Here is a 17,759-nt window from a genome sequence, read left to right on the forward strand (position 1 = left end):
TCGGGCGATATGCTTTTTACGGTACGTGCGACGCGTTTTGTAGAGAGGTGGTAGCCGAGAGATCTCTTTCCCTCGCTCACGGTTGATCTCTTCCCCTCCTCGGCGTTCGCCTCGCTGCTCTGGCCCCGTCGTCGTCCTTTCTCTCCGCTCTGTCGCACCTGCGGAGAACGTCGATGCCGAGGCGCGAGATCGACGAAGAGGGAGGACGGAACGGGAACGCGGCGCGGAACGGGAACCGAACGCGTACCGCGAGTAGAAGGAGGAGCTGAAGGAGAGAACCCGGTGGTGGAGGTGGAGGAAGAAGAAGAGAGGGAGGGAGGGAGGGAGGAGGAGGAGGAGGAGGAGAGCGGAACACGAGAGATCGGCAGCACAGTTTCGTGTTCAGCTTAGCTCGGTTCGGCTCTCTCAGCTTCGTAGTATCGGAAAGTACTCAAAGTACTCGAAAAAGGTCGAGGTTCTTGTACGCCCCGTACTCCCTCGAACGGTTCCGCGCACTTCGTTAGTGCGGAGATTGCGATTTCTCTCCACCTTTCTCCGTCCGCTCCGCGAGAGACGCGAGATTCTTAGTCGCCCGAGCGGCGACTAGAATACCTGTTGCTCTCTGCGTTGCTCGCGCGAGGAGACAGCGGCGTGTTGGTGCGCAGTTCGCGGGCGAAACAGCGACAACGTACAGGTGACGTGTACACCGAGGTGAGTGACAGTTCCCCCTGAGGGGAAGCCAAGGCTTCCTGGAAATCGCTGGCGCACCTGAAGCCAGATTGCGACGCGAGTCTCCGCGAGCGACCGTAGACGAGTGAATGAGCCACAACCACTCGCTCGTTATGTATTCCGAGATAGCTATTCCTTTCGGCTGCTGCGCGACTTGGCTCGCTCACTCGCTCGCTCGCTTGCTCTCCAACTGCTCTCCGAAAATCGCTGACTCTCAGAAAGCGAGTCCGCATTCAACGAGAAAGCTCGTCTGTCCCTTGCGAAATTCGAAGCGCATTTCGCGCGCGTGTATATGCATTTGTGTGTGTGTGTGTGTGTGTGTGTGTGTGCATGTGCATCTACGTGTATGTGCGTGAACGCGTGTACGTCCGCGTGCGTGTGCACATGTGTATGCATATATATATATACATATATATACGAATGCTCTCGCGCCGACGCCCGTACTCGCGTGCATGCGACAATAGACGCACTCTCATCGCTCCGGAATTTCGTATACATCGATGGAGGATTGTGAGAACTTTACAGAGATGCTTGATAAAGGAATCGCGCACTCTTTCGTTATTAATGATTTTGAGAAAAGAATCTCTAGATACGAGGCGAGTTAAATATGGCACGAGATTCCCGTAAGTTCGTGCCTTTTTCTTCGCGTTGGTACGCATTCTCTACGCAGTGCAGTACTATCTCTGAAACCTCCACTTCGAGGAACGGAGAACCCACCACCAGCTGATCGAATTACGATGATCGCGGCCCTCCTCCTTCGTGGGCGAGAGATCCGGGGACGAACTCGAGCGATACAGAAGCCTATCCAAAACGTTTCGGCCACTAATCCTAATGCCCCGGACCCCTATTCCGGACTTAATGATAGTTCTTCTTAGACGCAACAGTTAAGTTCCAAGCTAAACTGTTGCGCGCGGTAGCGGACCTATAATCGGTTCCTTTCTAACGGAGACTGTCCACGATTGGTCCACAGCGCGCAGCTACCGTCCAACTTAATTGATCGGTCTTATAGGTTCGACAAGGTAAAGGAATATTATAACGTTCCGGGATTCCGATACGTCTTTCTCGATTGTCGCGAGTGATGTAACATCTCTTACGAATAAAATGTTTTTCTGCCTTGAACAACTGTTTCGCAACGTAGAACTTTTTGCTGTAACTATGTGATTAAACCTTTTAATAGAAAATATTATTTTATCTAGCTCTTTCTTTTTTTTTATGTTGTCGCAGTTGTCTTAATTATATGTATTTGTACCTTTACTGAAATTATCATTATATTATTATTACATAATATTGCGAGATTCATACATTCTTATACATTTTACGATATTTTTTTGACCGTGAGAAGCATAAAGAGCGTTTTCGCAGAAGAATCAATGAAACGTATAACTTTTGAGCAACGGCATCGATAGAAAAAGGATGGGTAATTCGCAGTTCCTCCTTGTCTTTCTCGCAAAACGAGGAAAGGAGGAAGAGTGCTAAAGGGGTTTTGGCCGGGCGGGCACACGGGTCTAGGGTGGGGGAGGGGGGGCTGGTAGCGCCAGAAGTAGCTGGCAGGCTCGAGGAAGACGAAAGGGACCGTTTTAAAGAAGCGAGCATTAAAAACAACAATGTCATTACATTTTAACGACCTGTTCTTTGGCTCTGCCCTCCCTTTTAAGAGCATTCGTTTGCAGGTATGTGGTCCGCGCTCACGGGGGCCACTACACCGTGCCAAGGTAGCCCCCTTATAGTATCGCACACACGAGTCGCGTGTGCTGCGGCGTACGCGGGGCCACCTCGTTGCCTGCCACCTCCACACCTTCGTTTCCTCCTTCCACAATTCGACGCAAAGCTAGAGCCCCGTGCGAAATAGACACGTGCCCGCCAAGTGTTTCACACGTGTATTTCTCGACGGTACTGCACGCAGAATTTAATTTGTTGAAAAAAAAAAGAATCCGACGATTATTACAATGTCAACAATTGGAGCAACAGATTTTCTTCAAAACACTTTTTGTAACAAGTATTTTGTCTGTGCAATTTTTTTTCCACGAAAGAGGAGTGCAGCGAAAGAAAAAGATCGACATACATTTAAAATGCGAGCTACTTTATCACGACGGAATGGAAGCAAAGCTCGTGTAAGTCCTCTTCCGCCTGGCTCGTTCCCACCCCCCTGTCCCCCTCTCACGGACTCCGGTTCGTTCCCCACGCGCGTTCCGGGCACGCTGTGCAGCCCGCGAAGAATTAGTATGGGCGAAGAAACAAAAGCATAAGGAATCGCGGAGGGATCAGCGACGACGAAGAAGATAGAGAAAAAAAAGGAGCCGAAATGGCGCCACACGTTCAGCGTGTTTTCGGGGCATCCCCCAGTGCTGTTGGCAAACTCCTTTTTTCGGCGCCGGTCCCCCTCGTACCCGCCCGTTCCTGGTTCTCCCTCTCGTACCCTGCAGATCCTCGCCTTCTCTTTCTTTCCCCCCCCCCCCGAGTACTATCGCGCGATCCGCACCCTCGCGCAACCGACTCTCTTTTTATTTCCTTACTCCTTCTCTATTCTTCAAGTTCACTCTGTACCCCCGGGCCATCTATTAGTTCGCACACGGTACCCCAATATCTCAAAGGGTAAAAAAAAGAAGTAAAAATAGAAGAAAAGAAGAAGGAAACGCTGGACCACGCCGGCGTCCCAACGAAATGTGAAATTAGGGTATGTCAAAACGGGGGGTGGAGATTTTCATTAAAACCAATGGGAGATTAAAGCCCGAGACACCTAATTATAGATATATCACTCGTCGTCATCTCCGGATCGCTCGGCACTGGATCATTAAGTTCCAGGAGATTGAACCTCAGGACGACCGGATCCTTCTGTCCCGGCGAAGTATTATATACGAGCCATGGGTTGATCGACGCGCACGCAGTTTGGTACTAGAAAAGATATTATAATTTTCTTTTTCTCTAAACAATTCCATTACGAGGAAAACAATGTGATTCCATATACAGGATTATGTATAGAATTTACAATTGTTTGACGAGAGAGTGATGGCAGAGATGAGTGTGCAGAGAGAAAATTGTTTATAAAGGAAACTATTATGCTTCCAATCGATATGCGAGAGCATCGATACGTTCGCAAAATATTTTTCGCTGATGACAGATGAAATCTTTCTTCTTTCTTTCTTCAATCTCCCGTTGTATTTTGCGGTAAAACATATCTAACGAATTGTGTGCATTTTTATAATAGTGTTCATATCGTTTTAACTTACTTTCTGTAGAGAAAAATCGTAAATACTGTCACGTCATTTTGGTCGTAGATTATATTTCTTAAACAAAAACCAAAAGTATTGATAAAATAGATCTCAAAACCAAAATAATCCACAAAGTAGGTAATAATGTTGTATTCTTCTATTTTTTAACACAAGTTACCTACAAAATACTTAGAAATTAATGTATGAGAATTTATAGAATTTTTTACACTATTTTTCAAAGTGGGATACTTAGGTAATATAACTCTGCTAACACAAAACATTAGCATTAGCAATATTGGGAAGTAATATAAATTAAATACCTCTAATATCATAAAGTAGACGCTTAATTACTTTATTTAGCCAATTTGAAAAATAGAGAAGGAGCAATATTAGATGCTGAATTAATCAATTTTTTATATTAGACATATATTGCATTCTAATTTAAAACCAATATTTTGTGATCAATATTGGCGTTACATTGAAAAAACATTGGACAATGCATTATCAACATAACCAATGTTTAACCAATGTTAACCAATATACTGCCAATTAATGTATTGTGCTACTAGAGAAGCGTTGTAAATTATTATAAGTTGAATAATACAATACAGAAAAAAATTATTCAGTAATAATCTGATCATTGATATCTGACAGTCAATTGATAAAATAAAAATTTGTAATTAATTATAAAATTATTAATATATCTAATTCTAGTGTTGATAAAGTAAAAAATATATAATATTTTTAAAAATAAATAATTAAAAATTAAAAATTAAAAATTAAAAATAATTATTTTTTCTCAGAAATGTACATTATTTATATTTTACTCATAAATGTTCAACCTTGGTTTTTACTGTTTTATAGTCTGTCTTATCGACAAGTATGCCAGTTTACGCTGCGTTGCGATTTTATGTTTAACATTATTAGGAAAAATAAGAAAAAAAATTATTTTAGGATGTTACAAGCATGTAAAATGGTCTAATTTTTAATGTATTTATTGAAATTAAATAATCATCGACACATACTACTTCGTTTGGAAACAAAAGCTAAATATAAAACTCTAAAAATATAAATGTAAAATATAAATGTAGAAATCGTCTTCTATTCAGATGGCATAGCAGTTTTTATAATACTGTTCGTATTTTGTAATAATTACAATGTTTTTGCAATATAATCAAAAGTAAACGTTTGAGAGTTTGTCCTTCAAAACTTGCATAGTAAGCTACATTTTTCTTTTCTTTTTCTGTAATATGAGTTTTTCTTTTCATTTTGATGTAAAACTTTTTTTATCGATTATACAAATACCTTATGGTGTTCCGCAAGATGGAGCAGAACATGTAACACAACTATATAAAACGATTAGATTAGATCCGTTTTCAGTAGATAGAAAGAAGCTATGAATATGTATGGATTTTATTTTTTTAATCATCTAAGCAGATTATTATCATTATTAATTTAACATAACGTTTAGTTTTCGAGAAATAAAGAATAAGTTCAAGATCTCTTTAGGAGGTCTACGTGAGTATTAGTAATCTTCTGCATTTGTAGAAATTTACAAGAAAGTTATAAGAATATTATTTTCATATTTAAAGAATTTTGTTTTTATATAGAAATAATACACGGATATATGAACTATAGTTTTTATTTCTGTAATCATCAAAGCAGATTATGTTTTTATGTTTTTATATAATGTTATTTTTATTTTAAATCTTTTGTTGCGTAAAGAAAAGAATTACTTTGATCTTTTTGCTGCTAATATTATCGATATATGTATAGGGTAAACTCGGGTACGATGGCCATAGTTTTTTTTAATGCAAAAACATACTTTTATTTTTATTATTTTTTAATAGCGTTTGGTATATTACTTCACTGAAAAACTTTAAGTATGTAAAACTATCAACATTAAAGAGAAATACTTAATAAAAATTTTTTATTATTAAAATGTTAAAACATGAACATTGGCCATCTTTCACAACTTTTAGGGAAAAGATCGTCATAGTATTATAGAACAGTTGGCTATACATTTTTTATGTACTTAAAATTTGTAGAATAATAAAAAACTTATAATTTTATATATTAATTTTATTGTCACATATTATCACATATTTAATTTTATTTTTAAACATTTTTAATATTAAATGTTCACACAAGTTTAAGATCATTTTAACTCATTGTCATTACTAAAAGAAACATATAATATGTAAAATTAAAATATTAGGTGCACAACTTAATTTTCGTCTTTGTTAATAAAATATATACATAATAAACACTTACCCCGAAATGTGATGGACTATCTTGCCCAAACTGTGAGAGAAAGATAATCATAGTATTTATTTAAAAAATAGAAAAGGAAATAAAAAAATTAATTACACATTACAATTTACATACTTTTGTTACGTGGGTAACATTCATTGCGACAGCACAACTGTAATTTATTCGACGTTGTGGCAATTGCTAATGAACACGTGAAAAACTTTGCAGGCAGTCAAAAGTAAAAACGTGATATGACATCCACAATATCATTATTTTGAATAGTATAGCACATAAACTACAGTAAATATTGATTATCTTTAAAAATAATTACGAGAACACATTATTTAGCAATTATTGGAGAAATTATAGTCATCATTGGTCATCTTTTCCGTATGGTTATCATACCCTAACTTCCCCTATATATAATACTAATTATCAGCCATACTAATTATCAGACTGTCTTAATGCGCATTTTTCTACGATGTAAGGAACTCTAGTAGCAAAATACATTGGCAGTATATTGGCTAATATTGGTTAAATATTGGTTATATTGAGAATGCATTGGCCAATGTTTCCCCAATGTTTTACAATGTAACGCCAATATTGGTTATAAAATATTGGCTCCAAATTAAAATGCAATTAATGTTCAATATGAAAAATCGATTGGTTTAATATTGGCCCAATGCTGAACCAATATTGAACCAATATTCCTTCTTAGACAAATTGGCTAAATAAGATGAAGCGTCCACTTTACAATATTGGACCAATATTGGGAATATTGTTTTCATATTACTTTCGCCAATGTTTTTTGCTACTAGGGAACGTTTTACAATAATAAATGTACTCGTAAAGGATTGTTCAAATGTTTATTTCTATTAATGCAGATTTGCTTTAATCCTGATTTTCTTTGGATATCTTTCTACGAAGAAAAATCGAGATTAAAATTAATTTACATTGATAGAAATGGACAAAATACAACAGTGCCACAAATACCTTCCAACTACGTTTCCGCTATTGTAGAATGGTCTTAATATCTAACATTAAAACACTTGTGATACGCATCGCGCTTTTATAATGAACACGCCATCTCGTCGAGCGTCGCGCTGTCGATGGAGGATAGATGAAGAAGAATCAACGATCAGGAGGATCGATGGAAAACCGTCGGAGATTTCGATGGGGCACACACATGGGCGGACAGGCGCGGCACTCTTTGTGCCGGCACCGCCTAGGCTCGGGGGCGCGTCAAATTTGCTTGAAAATCAAATTAATCTCGCGGCTGGGCGCAAGACCCTTTCTCTCGCTTCTTTCTTCGCTTCTATCCTACAACCTGCCCCTTCCTCACGTCACGTATCTCTCTCATTCCCTTTCTTCTCTCTCTCTCTCTCTCTCTCTCTCTCGCACGCGCGCGCTCTCTTTCTATGTTTCTTTCTTTCTCTTGCTCTCTTCAGCCTCTCTCGGTATCTCGAGGACACGAGCAAATCGAAACCACGGGACCGAGATAGAGGCGAGGAAGGAGGTGGGCCGGAGGTCCTCCGTGCCACCGACACGGCCCAGAGGCGAGAAGAGAAGGTGGCGCAGCAACAAAGAGCTTTGGACTTCTGGCTGTGGCCATTACAGGGCCGTAGCCATTCCGCGTGTATCTGTATTTCATTAAAACAATATAATGCACTGTATACAATGCAAAGCGTTGTAATATGCAGATTTATAAGAAGGAAAGGATTACAATTAGAAGGTCATTTTTAATTGTAAGTTATAGAGCAACATTGATTAAATATATAAATAATTTATACGATTGGATTTGTAATACAAGTTTTTTTTTAAATATTGATCTAATTATATAAATATAAAGAAACATTTAATTTACCGGTAATATTATTAACTGTTTAAAAAAATGTTAATCTATGAAAGGAACCTCACTACGGGAGAATATTCGAAGGGTGAGAATAATCGAGTTTTAACAAAGTTAAATACAGAATGACGTAAAATTCGATTTTATTAGGGACGTTAGAAAGGATAACTTTATTCTGGCGTATACGTCGATTTTATCTCATTCGTACTTTTTATGTATATATATTTTCAAAACTAATAATTTGCTTATAAATCTAAAGATAATGGTTTTTCTTAGTTTCGAAAATGTTGTCTTTCGAAAATGTCGGCGATTGTTGTTGGTCGTTGTCTTCCTCGAGTACGTCCCTGCTGCATCCTATTCGGTCATTCAAATCTCCGCTCGTAGAAATGAGACGGGCGGCCGCGCCGTGTTGCCCCACACCTCTGCGGCTTTGGAGATACAGGGTGATTCAACAAGAATTACTCGAGAGGCCTAATTTTTGAAACGTGATACGTTTCTTCGGATTTCTCAAGTTGCATCCTGTAAACAAGATCCCGAGCAAGAATGACATTTATTTTTGGGACATAATTAATTCGACGGTACTATCTTGAGAAAGAGGGAAATCAATCGGTTGTCTTGTTTAACAATTACTGTACGTCGTTAACTATAATATAAGAAGCTGTTGAAGAAGCTATTCGTTACTTAACATACTTTCCTCCTGATTGTTTCTGAATATTCCAATCGGTCGACTTCTTTCAAATTCACGAAATTGGCCTGCAGCCCTGACTGCACCGTGGTTCTTAGAACGTGAAATAAAAAACGGAAGATCGAAGCGATTCTACGTGAAAATAAAGGAGGACGAAGGGTTGCATTGCGGAACGAAGAAAAAGATCTTTCCTGTGAACTGAATGCGTTCATAGGACTGGATGGGTATAGTGGAATAGAAGGAAAAGGAGATGGAGTAGAACGAGCAGAAAATGAAGCGACGAAGGAAGACAGAAGGAGGGATAGGATCGAAATCAAAATGCATCATGGGCAAGGCGGCGGGAGACGAAAAATCGATCCTCTCTCTGGAAATGCCGGCGACCAATTGTCCGACGAGGGACAAGATTCTTGCTGTTGTCAGGAATTCAGCTCGCGAGTCCCGAGTCCCGACCCCGATGAGAACGTGAATCCTTCAGAGAACGGGTACGAGTACCTATGCAACATCGCGGGATTTCTCGATTTCGATACTTTTTTTTTTCGGCGCAGCCAAAAAAGCGGCGCGCGGTCCGCGTAATTGGAATCGCGTTCTCCTCATTCGACATTCGTATCAACGTCGTGGTTAGTTCGCGGAAGATTTAATCCTTAATAAATCGATATCTTTCATAACAAGTGTATTTAAAGCTTGACTTTGTGATATTAGATAAACACATTCAAACATGCAGGATATGTTTATTACAGTGTTATTTTTTTACTCTGTCTTAATTCTATATCATTATTTATGTAATTTTTCTTATGTTTAGTCGCGTAAAAGAGACATGAACATGATATAAGATGAATAAAGTTCACGTATTTAATTTTACTTTTTAAAAATTTTATTTATGTGGATTTTGAAATAGTTTGTATTTCAATACAATGTATTTCACACACACATACACACACAAAATATGTATATATATTATAAATTAAGATATAATAAAGATACAATAAAAATTAAGATATAATAATAAAAGAATAAATATAATAAAGTGAGTTTTATAGTTAACTCAAAATATCATATAAATTGTCTTCCACTTTTTTTTATATTAGCAAACTTCTTTTATTTACGTTTTTTATTTATTACTTTAATCTTTATTATTTTTGCTTTGTTGTATTTAAATAGAGAACACGTTCTTCTATCTTCTATCTTTCAGGCGCCATATCCCTTGACTTTAAAAAATATGCATCGCCGGAAGGAGTGCATTGCGTTCCCATGGCTAGTGCCTTGAATCCGCCGCTATTTATGGCGAGGATATCCACGACGGATTCCCTCGCCTAAGCGCCAACCTCCGAGGAAACACGAACTTTCTTTATCTCGAAATCTCAGAAAGCTAAAATTCGAGCATGCCACATTGAGATCGAGGGATCAGCTTTAACGATCTATGAATGAAACGCGTCGCGCCATCACCCAATAATGAGAACCCGTTTCTTCGTTTGGCGCCGAAACGAGCGGACCATAACTTTCGATGCGTCTTTTTACGGATACTTTTGGAGGTATCGCACGCGAGCCATCTAATTAACGTTTCAGTAGCAAAAGTCATTTATTTGGATGATGTTTCCGTCATACTTATAAGCTTCACAGTTAATTTTAAAAGTTAATAGGTGGTATCACAATTACCAATTTACATGTTGTACAGTAACTTTATTAATATAATCAATATTTTAAATTGAAATCTTAACGATTGCATTCATTAATGTTCTTCAACCGATTCTGGACTTGAAGTCTTATAAAAAATTATGTATTATAATATTTTATAAATCTTTAAGTTTAAAAGGTAATTAGAAAATATTTATTACCTAGAATATTATTTATGAAAATGTGGTAGTACGTACAATCGAAAATTGAATCAATAATGTGAATCTCCCACAAAAATAAATATAAAAATTGATTTTATTTACAAAACATAGTATTTTTGTCAAATAATTATATATACTTATATATTTATTTAAAATGAAGAGAAAATATTGCTGAATATATGAGAAAGCATGAGAGAAAAAATCGAATTACTGAGACTTCAACACATATAAAAGATCACATTAGCAAAACTCCAAATTATTAAGTGTTTAAGTTTGCATAATTCAAAATATGTACATCCGAATAAAAGTTAAATAATAAAAATTGCATTTAATCAACATATGTTCATATGTAATTAAATACTCAGTTAAAAAAGTTAAAAAATTAAAAATATTTGTAATTAAATACTAAAGTATATATCTTTAAAAAGTTTTGAAATGTTCAAGATAAAAATGTCTTATAACAAATATCAGGTTTGTATATTGATATATCAACACTACTACACAATTGCAAGCTACTAAACAAAATACACATATTAATAATATAATTTTCTTCTTTAATTTAGTTAAGCATCTCTTTACGACTTAAAGATCAATATAATTACGTTACTCACGACATATTAAGTATATTGTTTTATGTACATTGATTTATGATGTTTATGAATAATACAAGATAAAGAGAGTGCGAAAGTTAAGAGAAATGAACAAGGCGCAGTATCATACTGATAAATCTCCGATGCAATTCTAGTCAATGTCATTGAACCAAAACTTCCAGCTGAATAGCATGCTATCTCAATAGCTTCAGATGACATCGCACGTGACTGTCATTCATTTTGAGAAAATAATCTTCTAGATATCTAATGTTCGCTGCAAATTGCAGTGCTCTTATCAATTTCTAGGAAAGATTCAAAAAGATTGATCTTTTTTTTCTTTGTCGCTTTATTACTATCGCTAAAAATAATTTATCAGCCGTGATTATTTAAATCTCTCACAGCTTTAGTCGAAAAAAAATATATATTGACCAATATTGAGCAAACTTTGAAGTATTATTATTTTAATTAATTTTTATACACGATTTTTGACTAAAGTAAAAAAATTGACTGTTACTATCGATTTCTTTGTGCTGTTCTAGGAATCATGGGGACGATATGGCGGCTCTCCACATTAATGCTCTTGTTAATGACGTATTCTGCTCTGCTCAGTGCTCATCGTGAACACAAGGTTTGTTTTCGTTTATTAACATAATTCAATTTATTTATGGGATATATTTTTCTCGATTGGAATTATTGCATGGAATTATTTAGTATTACATTATCTTTCATTAAAATAAACTCAAAAACTTTTGTTAGGTCCATAACATCGTGTTGTATCCTGATAAGCACAGTTGGTGCAAGACGACGCCCATAAAGCAAGTAGTGACATGGCCCCAGTGTTCTTCACAGGAATTGGATAATAACGTATGCGTCGGCGCTTGTTTCTCATACATGGTACCCCACAGCGAACCTTCCGCACCCGGTGATCTCATAAGACCTTATTGCGACTCCTGTCAACCCCTGGACAGCGTTTGGCATACCGTGAGTCTAACAATAAAGATTATGAATTTTTAAATCTCTATCTCGGATAATAATCAATGTTTTATCTCTTAAAAATTATATATTTTTTAATATATTTTCTTTCTGATATTTTCTTGCAAAAAAAAAACTCATATATGTACGAACATCGTATTGATTAAAAAAATATTTAGTACTTATCTTCATTATCTTAATAATTATCTTTATGTACTTGATAAGATTGATTAGTTAAGTTATAACTGGTAAAGTTGGTATTTTATTACTAATCGTACTTTTAAAAGTATTTATGTGCGATTCATACCACAATTTCACTCTCTTTCGTTTATTATAAATTTTCCAACAAGAAGTTTGTGATAACAAGTTAATATGTGTAAGTATAAAAATTAAACAAATTAAAGTTTAAATTAAAATATTACAGTACTTGAATTATATGAGTAAGATGTTAGCTTTTATAAGAGAAAAAATGCTACAAATTTTTAAATACTATGCTGTAACAGAAACTTTTATGCGTTTTCTACTTTTATGCGTACTTCTTTACAGCAAACAATTAAGTTTCAATTATAAAAACAGAAAGACAAATAATAAAACATAAATAGGTAAAACATAAGAAGAATAAAATGTTATTTATGGTCATAATGGATCTTGATGTTGAATAAATTTTCAATATTAATGCTTTCAAATACATGTTTCAATTTTTATCATAAATGTTATTTTTGTAATTGCGTATTAAGTTCTTTAATATATGTATATTAGTACGCATAATTTATAAAACTGAAACCTATTTAAAAAAGTTGATGTGTGTGTGCGTGCGCACGCGCGCGCGTGTATAGAAATATTATTTAGCATCAAATTCTACTGTAATCAAAAATACCATTACTTTCTCTTACTTGTGTTATTCACATATCAAAATTTTATTTATTATTATTATACAAAGATAATTTAGAAAGCAATGTTTTAGTCTCGAGAAGTCCGGTATGCACATTTATCTCATAGTTGTGTTTTACTTCATAATTTTGTGTATAAGTTTGTAGAAATTAGTATAATTATGTATTTGTTAAATATCTTTGTGTGTCACAGATTTAATTTATACATATAATTTATATAGATCGCTTTATTCGTGACATTTAAGGATTTAAGTCTGCTGAAGCTTGTATACCCGGCTTTCGTCATTAGGTGCGTTCAGCGAATAAGATAGACCAATGAGCGATCCATTATTTTCAGTTAATGACGTGAAATGTAGTTGAAAGCTTTTTGTAATTTTTTAAAAATTGTTTTAACTTGACTTCAACAGTAAAACTCTGAAAATAAAACTTTTTTAAACTTGAATTTGACAATAAAATTCTGAGGATAAAACTTTAACGACAAAATTTCGATCTTCGTTTTGCGACAAGATGGCGTCTCCCCGCGTGCCAGTTCGGCCAGATTATCATGGAACAGATTCTTTGTACCATGTTAATGATGACGGACTTTGCCGATCATATATTGAGTATCGCATCTATAGTTGATTCGCGCGCCTTAATTGTGTCTGCGTTAATGATTCCTGCTATGTGTATCACTTTCAACGATCTGTCGCTTAACCCACTATTTATTGAGCGGCATCGTGACTTAGAACACGATCCTTTGGGGGATTCGTGCTGGAATCTCCTTCTTGGTTGTTTTAAATGTTTGGGACGAATTATCTGGTGGTGGTCATCTTTATCGGCTCGCTTTACCTAGATGATCTCAGTCTTTATCTTAAGACTCTTGTCGATCTACAGCCTTCTCTACCGTCATTTGTTTCATTTGTAAAACTCACTAAATTTTGTAAAAAAATTTGAAATTAAGTAAAAGTAAAAAGTCTGTTTCTGTGTGTAATATGGTCGACGTGAAAGAAAGAGAGAAAACGAGAAAGAATTTGTTTTAACTTAAAGAGATATATTTATAAAATATAAAACGGAAAGGGAGGTAAACATGATCTTAAGTTTGTCGATTTTTTTCTAATTTCTATAACGATGTAAAAATAATAATTTATATTTTTATATTTATTAAAACTTTTTGTATCTATTGTAAAAATAAATTTTTTTTTTATTAAATAGAGTAAAATTTTCCAAAATTTAGGTTTTCTAAGAACATATTAATTTTATTGTCATTTTTTTGTGGGCAATGAGAAAAAATGAGAAAAAAAGATCAAATTAAATTAAAAATGTATTTTATATAAATAAAAATTTATTATATTAAACTTCTATTATTTTGATTGCGAGAAATTAATAGAGGCCAATATGTAAACATAAAAAAGTAATAAAGAATATTTATCTGTAATGTGAAAAAATAAAATTTAAAAAATTATTAATTATGAAAAAAATATTAGAAATAAAACTAAATATTACAATTAGAAATAAAATTATATCACATAAACTGTTATTTTATTTCCAGTGTTATTTATTTATTTGATAAAAATGTTGCAATAAGAGAAATAAAATATGAGTCCGTTATTGTATACGTTATTATATACGTTGTTATACTAAACTGCAATTTTATGAAAAAAATGAAAATATTTACTGTAATTTTGTTATTCCTTGTAGACAAACACCAAAAAGTTACATATGGATGCATCCAATTTTTTATTATATTATCCACTTTTCCACGGACAGATTAAAATTAAATTACGACAGATGATTTACTATTATTTAAAGTCTTTAATGAATTCAGCTTTGGCTCGCCATCTGTTATTAGTGTAGGGAAATTAGCAATTCGTTATTCATTTCGGCATCATATTCTCTCCCTTTTTCTTTTATATTGTATATGCATGCATACATACATATAATAGTATATATTAAAAATCTCATTATATATATATATGTATACATATATATTCAGTAGACTTTTATATTTTTATAGATTTAAACAGAAATTTTACAAAAATGTTTATTAAAAAGCACCAAAAATTTTAATTTACTAAAATTATTTTAGTAAAAGTATCGAGTTCGAAAAATGATGTTTTGTATCGGCATCTGACTACAATTCTTAGAAAAAGATATTATTGCAACCTGTACTCCTACAGTGATTTCACAAAAAATAATCAATTTTATGACAGTTCAGAAATTATTTTACTGACCATGCATTTGTTATTTGTGCAACGACGTACTGATACAAAGTTTTACAAAGTTACATAAATGTTTTTGCGTGTAATTTGCTGGATATTTACACAAAAAATTTTTCTGGATTGCCCCTTGTATGCAACATGTATGGAACGTGATCTCTCGTCCTTCTCTGAGCAAAACTCATACAAATCTTTTACAAAGTTTACTTGCGTAGCGTGTGCAAAACTGGCACGCAAGATTTGTTATCTGAAAGTTATCTGGTTTCAAAGTAAGCCTCAACTTAGCACTAATTACATTATCAAATATGTTATAAACGGCAAGACTTATCTTTTTGTACTTTTCCAAATTTTGGCTCTTATTAGTATTGGAATTTCCTTTTATAGGTATAGCTTTTCAAGTTTAGCACGCTTATGTTTAATTAGGATTACTTTCCTAATTTATGAAGAAAACTAATTAAAGTGGTTTCTCCCATCGACTTCCTTACAGTTATTGAAAATTATTTCGTTTATGTTCAGGTTACGCTAGATTGCAAAGATGAGCAGAATAATCCAGTGACCATGCAGAAGAAGGTTCAGATTATCACAAATTGCTCCTGCAGTTCTTGCATGGAAACTTCGAAGATTAAGCCAGATTACAACACCCTACTGCAGTCGCTGACGGAGGAGAACTTGGACAAGAATGTGAACGTGGCGCACGAGACACCCGACTTACTTTTGGATCCGAACTTAAACGCCTCGAAGAACACGACGAGAGATGGAGCGCAAACCAACGAGCTTCTTCAACTCGTCAAGAAATTCAAGGTTGATTCGAAACTGGATGAAAATGAGAAAAAATTGTTCTCTAAGTACGATGAAAAGATTGATTTGGAAAAACTGAAGGAGATGTTGAAGAAGAACAGTCAAGAGGACAAGGAGGACGAGCACGAGCATCATCATCAGCATCAACACGAGCACCAGCATCAACATCAACATCAACAGCAGCAGCAACAGCATCTTCATCACGGACCGCATCACTCTCTGGTGTTGGACTCGGACGTGAAGGAAAAGATCGACGTGGAGCCGCATTACCTGCATCCCGCCGTCGCCGGACAAGAGATCAGTTACCACGACAACATCCTGGTCGGTAAAGAAAAGAAGAAGGACTTCTAGACTCGTCGAAGCGGAATTCGTCGTTGCACGAGTGTCGCCTTCGTTCGCCACGCTCGAAAAAAATTTGCAGTAGTTAGTTGAGAAACGCGTATAGATATTTTTGATAAGCGAACGATTAGGATACCTAGTCCACTATCTGATTTTAATTCTACGTATTTATTTACGTAACGATAATTGGGTCGTGAGATATTATTTGTTGATATATTTATTGATAATTATTTTTACAAAATTACATAATAATGATTTATTATACATTTTTACATGATAATTGTTGTACATTTTTACATGAAAATTGTTGTACAAAGAGAGACAAAAATCTCCTTCATATTTTATATTTTATAGCTTATCGTGAAAAAAAAAACTTTTAAAAATGACATGCAAGTTAAAAATAAATGCAATCCCTGTATTTTGAAATTAATTCTGTCTATTGAAAATGAAAAGGTAAAATCGGAAGAGCGTGCGTGAGAGAGTGAAAAGATTGGAATGGGAGAAAAAATTCTAATATATATTTAATTGTTATTATGTTAATTAATTATTTAAATAGTTGCATGACAATCGGGGCGTTTATTCGATTTTAAGCATACGGAGTGACGCTTTAGTGAGATTTATATCCCAATCGATAAAAGTATATGAATGATACTCTGAATATCCGTCTCGATATGACATCTGGCCTCTACGGCTTGCATTGTATTATTCTCCTTAGAGAATAAAGATCATCGTGGTCAACATTCACATCTTCTCGATGATATTTTGCAAAAGTTCTTCCCTCATCTCCATGGACATTCTTCATTTACAGGAAGCGTAACTTATCGTTAAGAATAATATGCTACATGACGTCATTCTTAGATCTTTCTAACACATAACTTTCCTTTCTTATTTCTTTGCATTTATTCTTCTTAACTATTTTACACTGTGAGAACTTTTATATTGTCTATCTTCATACATCTAATAAAGATAATCTTACTAAATTTCCGTTTTACTCATCTCACTTGAGATATTTGTAGATCGTATGCAAAGATAAATTTAATATTTATTTTAAAAAAACTTTATTATTTGTATTGTGTATTTAAACACACACACACACACACACACACACACACATTAGTATATGGATCAGAAACTTTTCTTTGTACTTGAATTTTCTCAATTATATAAGTGAGGTAATAGATAAGAATTAGCGAATCTTGACGGAACATTCAGAAATAACAGAATTGCGTTACGTGACGATATCCTTATCGAATTTGTCGATATTTAAACGGATATCTGAATAGCTGGATTTAGAGATTGTCTAATTTGTATCGATATAAATAAGGAATAAAGATAACGTTTTATGATAAACTCAACATTTTATGATAATAATCTTGATTCCGATGTCGATCTAGACCGAGATCACAAATGCGTAATCTCTTTAAATTTTGCAACTCGAG

The 17,759-nt window shown here is 34.7% G+C and overlaps 1 protein-coding gene across 2 annotated transcripts; it reads left to right on the forward strand.

Annotated features, from left to right (window-relative positions):
- The first annotated feature begins 339 nt into the window (after nt 1–339).
- On the forward strand, nt 340–17,672 carry LOC105839885 (cyclin-dependent kinase 8). 2 transcript variants are annotated; one of them, XM_036292349.1, is made up of 4 exons: nt 340–690; nt 11,666–11,754; nt 11,883–12,107; nt 15,700–16,332. In XM_036292349.1, the coding sequence occupies exons 2-4, from the start codon at nt 11,671–11,673 to the stop codon at nt 16,330–16,332; spliced, it is 942 nt and encodes a 313-aa protein (XP_036148242.1). In that variant the 5' UTR covers nt 340–690; nt 11,666–11,670. The 2 variants fall into 2 exon arrangements, with proteins under 2 accessions (XP_036148242.1, XP_028050458.2); XM_028194657.2 differs by lacking the exon at nt 340–690 and having other exon boundaries at nt 11,671–11,754; nt 15,700–17,672.
- Nucleotides 17,673–17,759: the final 87 nt, after the last annotated feature.

This window comes from Monomorium pharaonis, chromosome 9 (genome assembly GCF_013373865.1).
Source record: "Monomorium pharaonis isolate MP-MQ-018 chromosome 9, ASM1337386v2, whole genome shotgun sequence".
NCBI lineage: Eukaryota > Metazoa > Arthropoda > Insecta > Hymenoptera > Formicidae > Monomorium > Monomorium pharaonis.

Bases quoted from the DNA above. Each gene is read 5' to 3' on its own strand.
- LOC105839885 (XM_036292349.1), top strand. From the start codon at position 11,671: ATGGGGACGATATGGCGGCTCTCCACATTAATGCTCTTGTTAATGACG. The intron at 11,755-11,882 runs GTTTGTTTTCGT...AACTTTTGTTAG, and splicing joins GTGCTCATCGTGAACACAAG to GTCCATAACATCGTGTTGTA. The intron at 12,108-15,699 runs GTGAGTCTAACA...GTTTATGTTCAG, and splicing joins TGGACAGCGTTTGGCATACC to GTTACGCTAGATTGCAAAGA.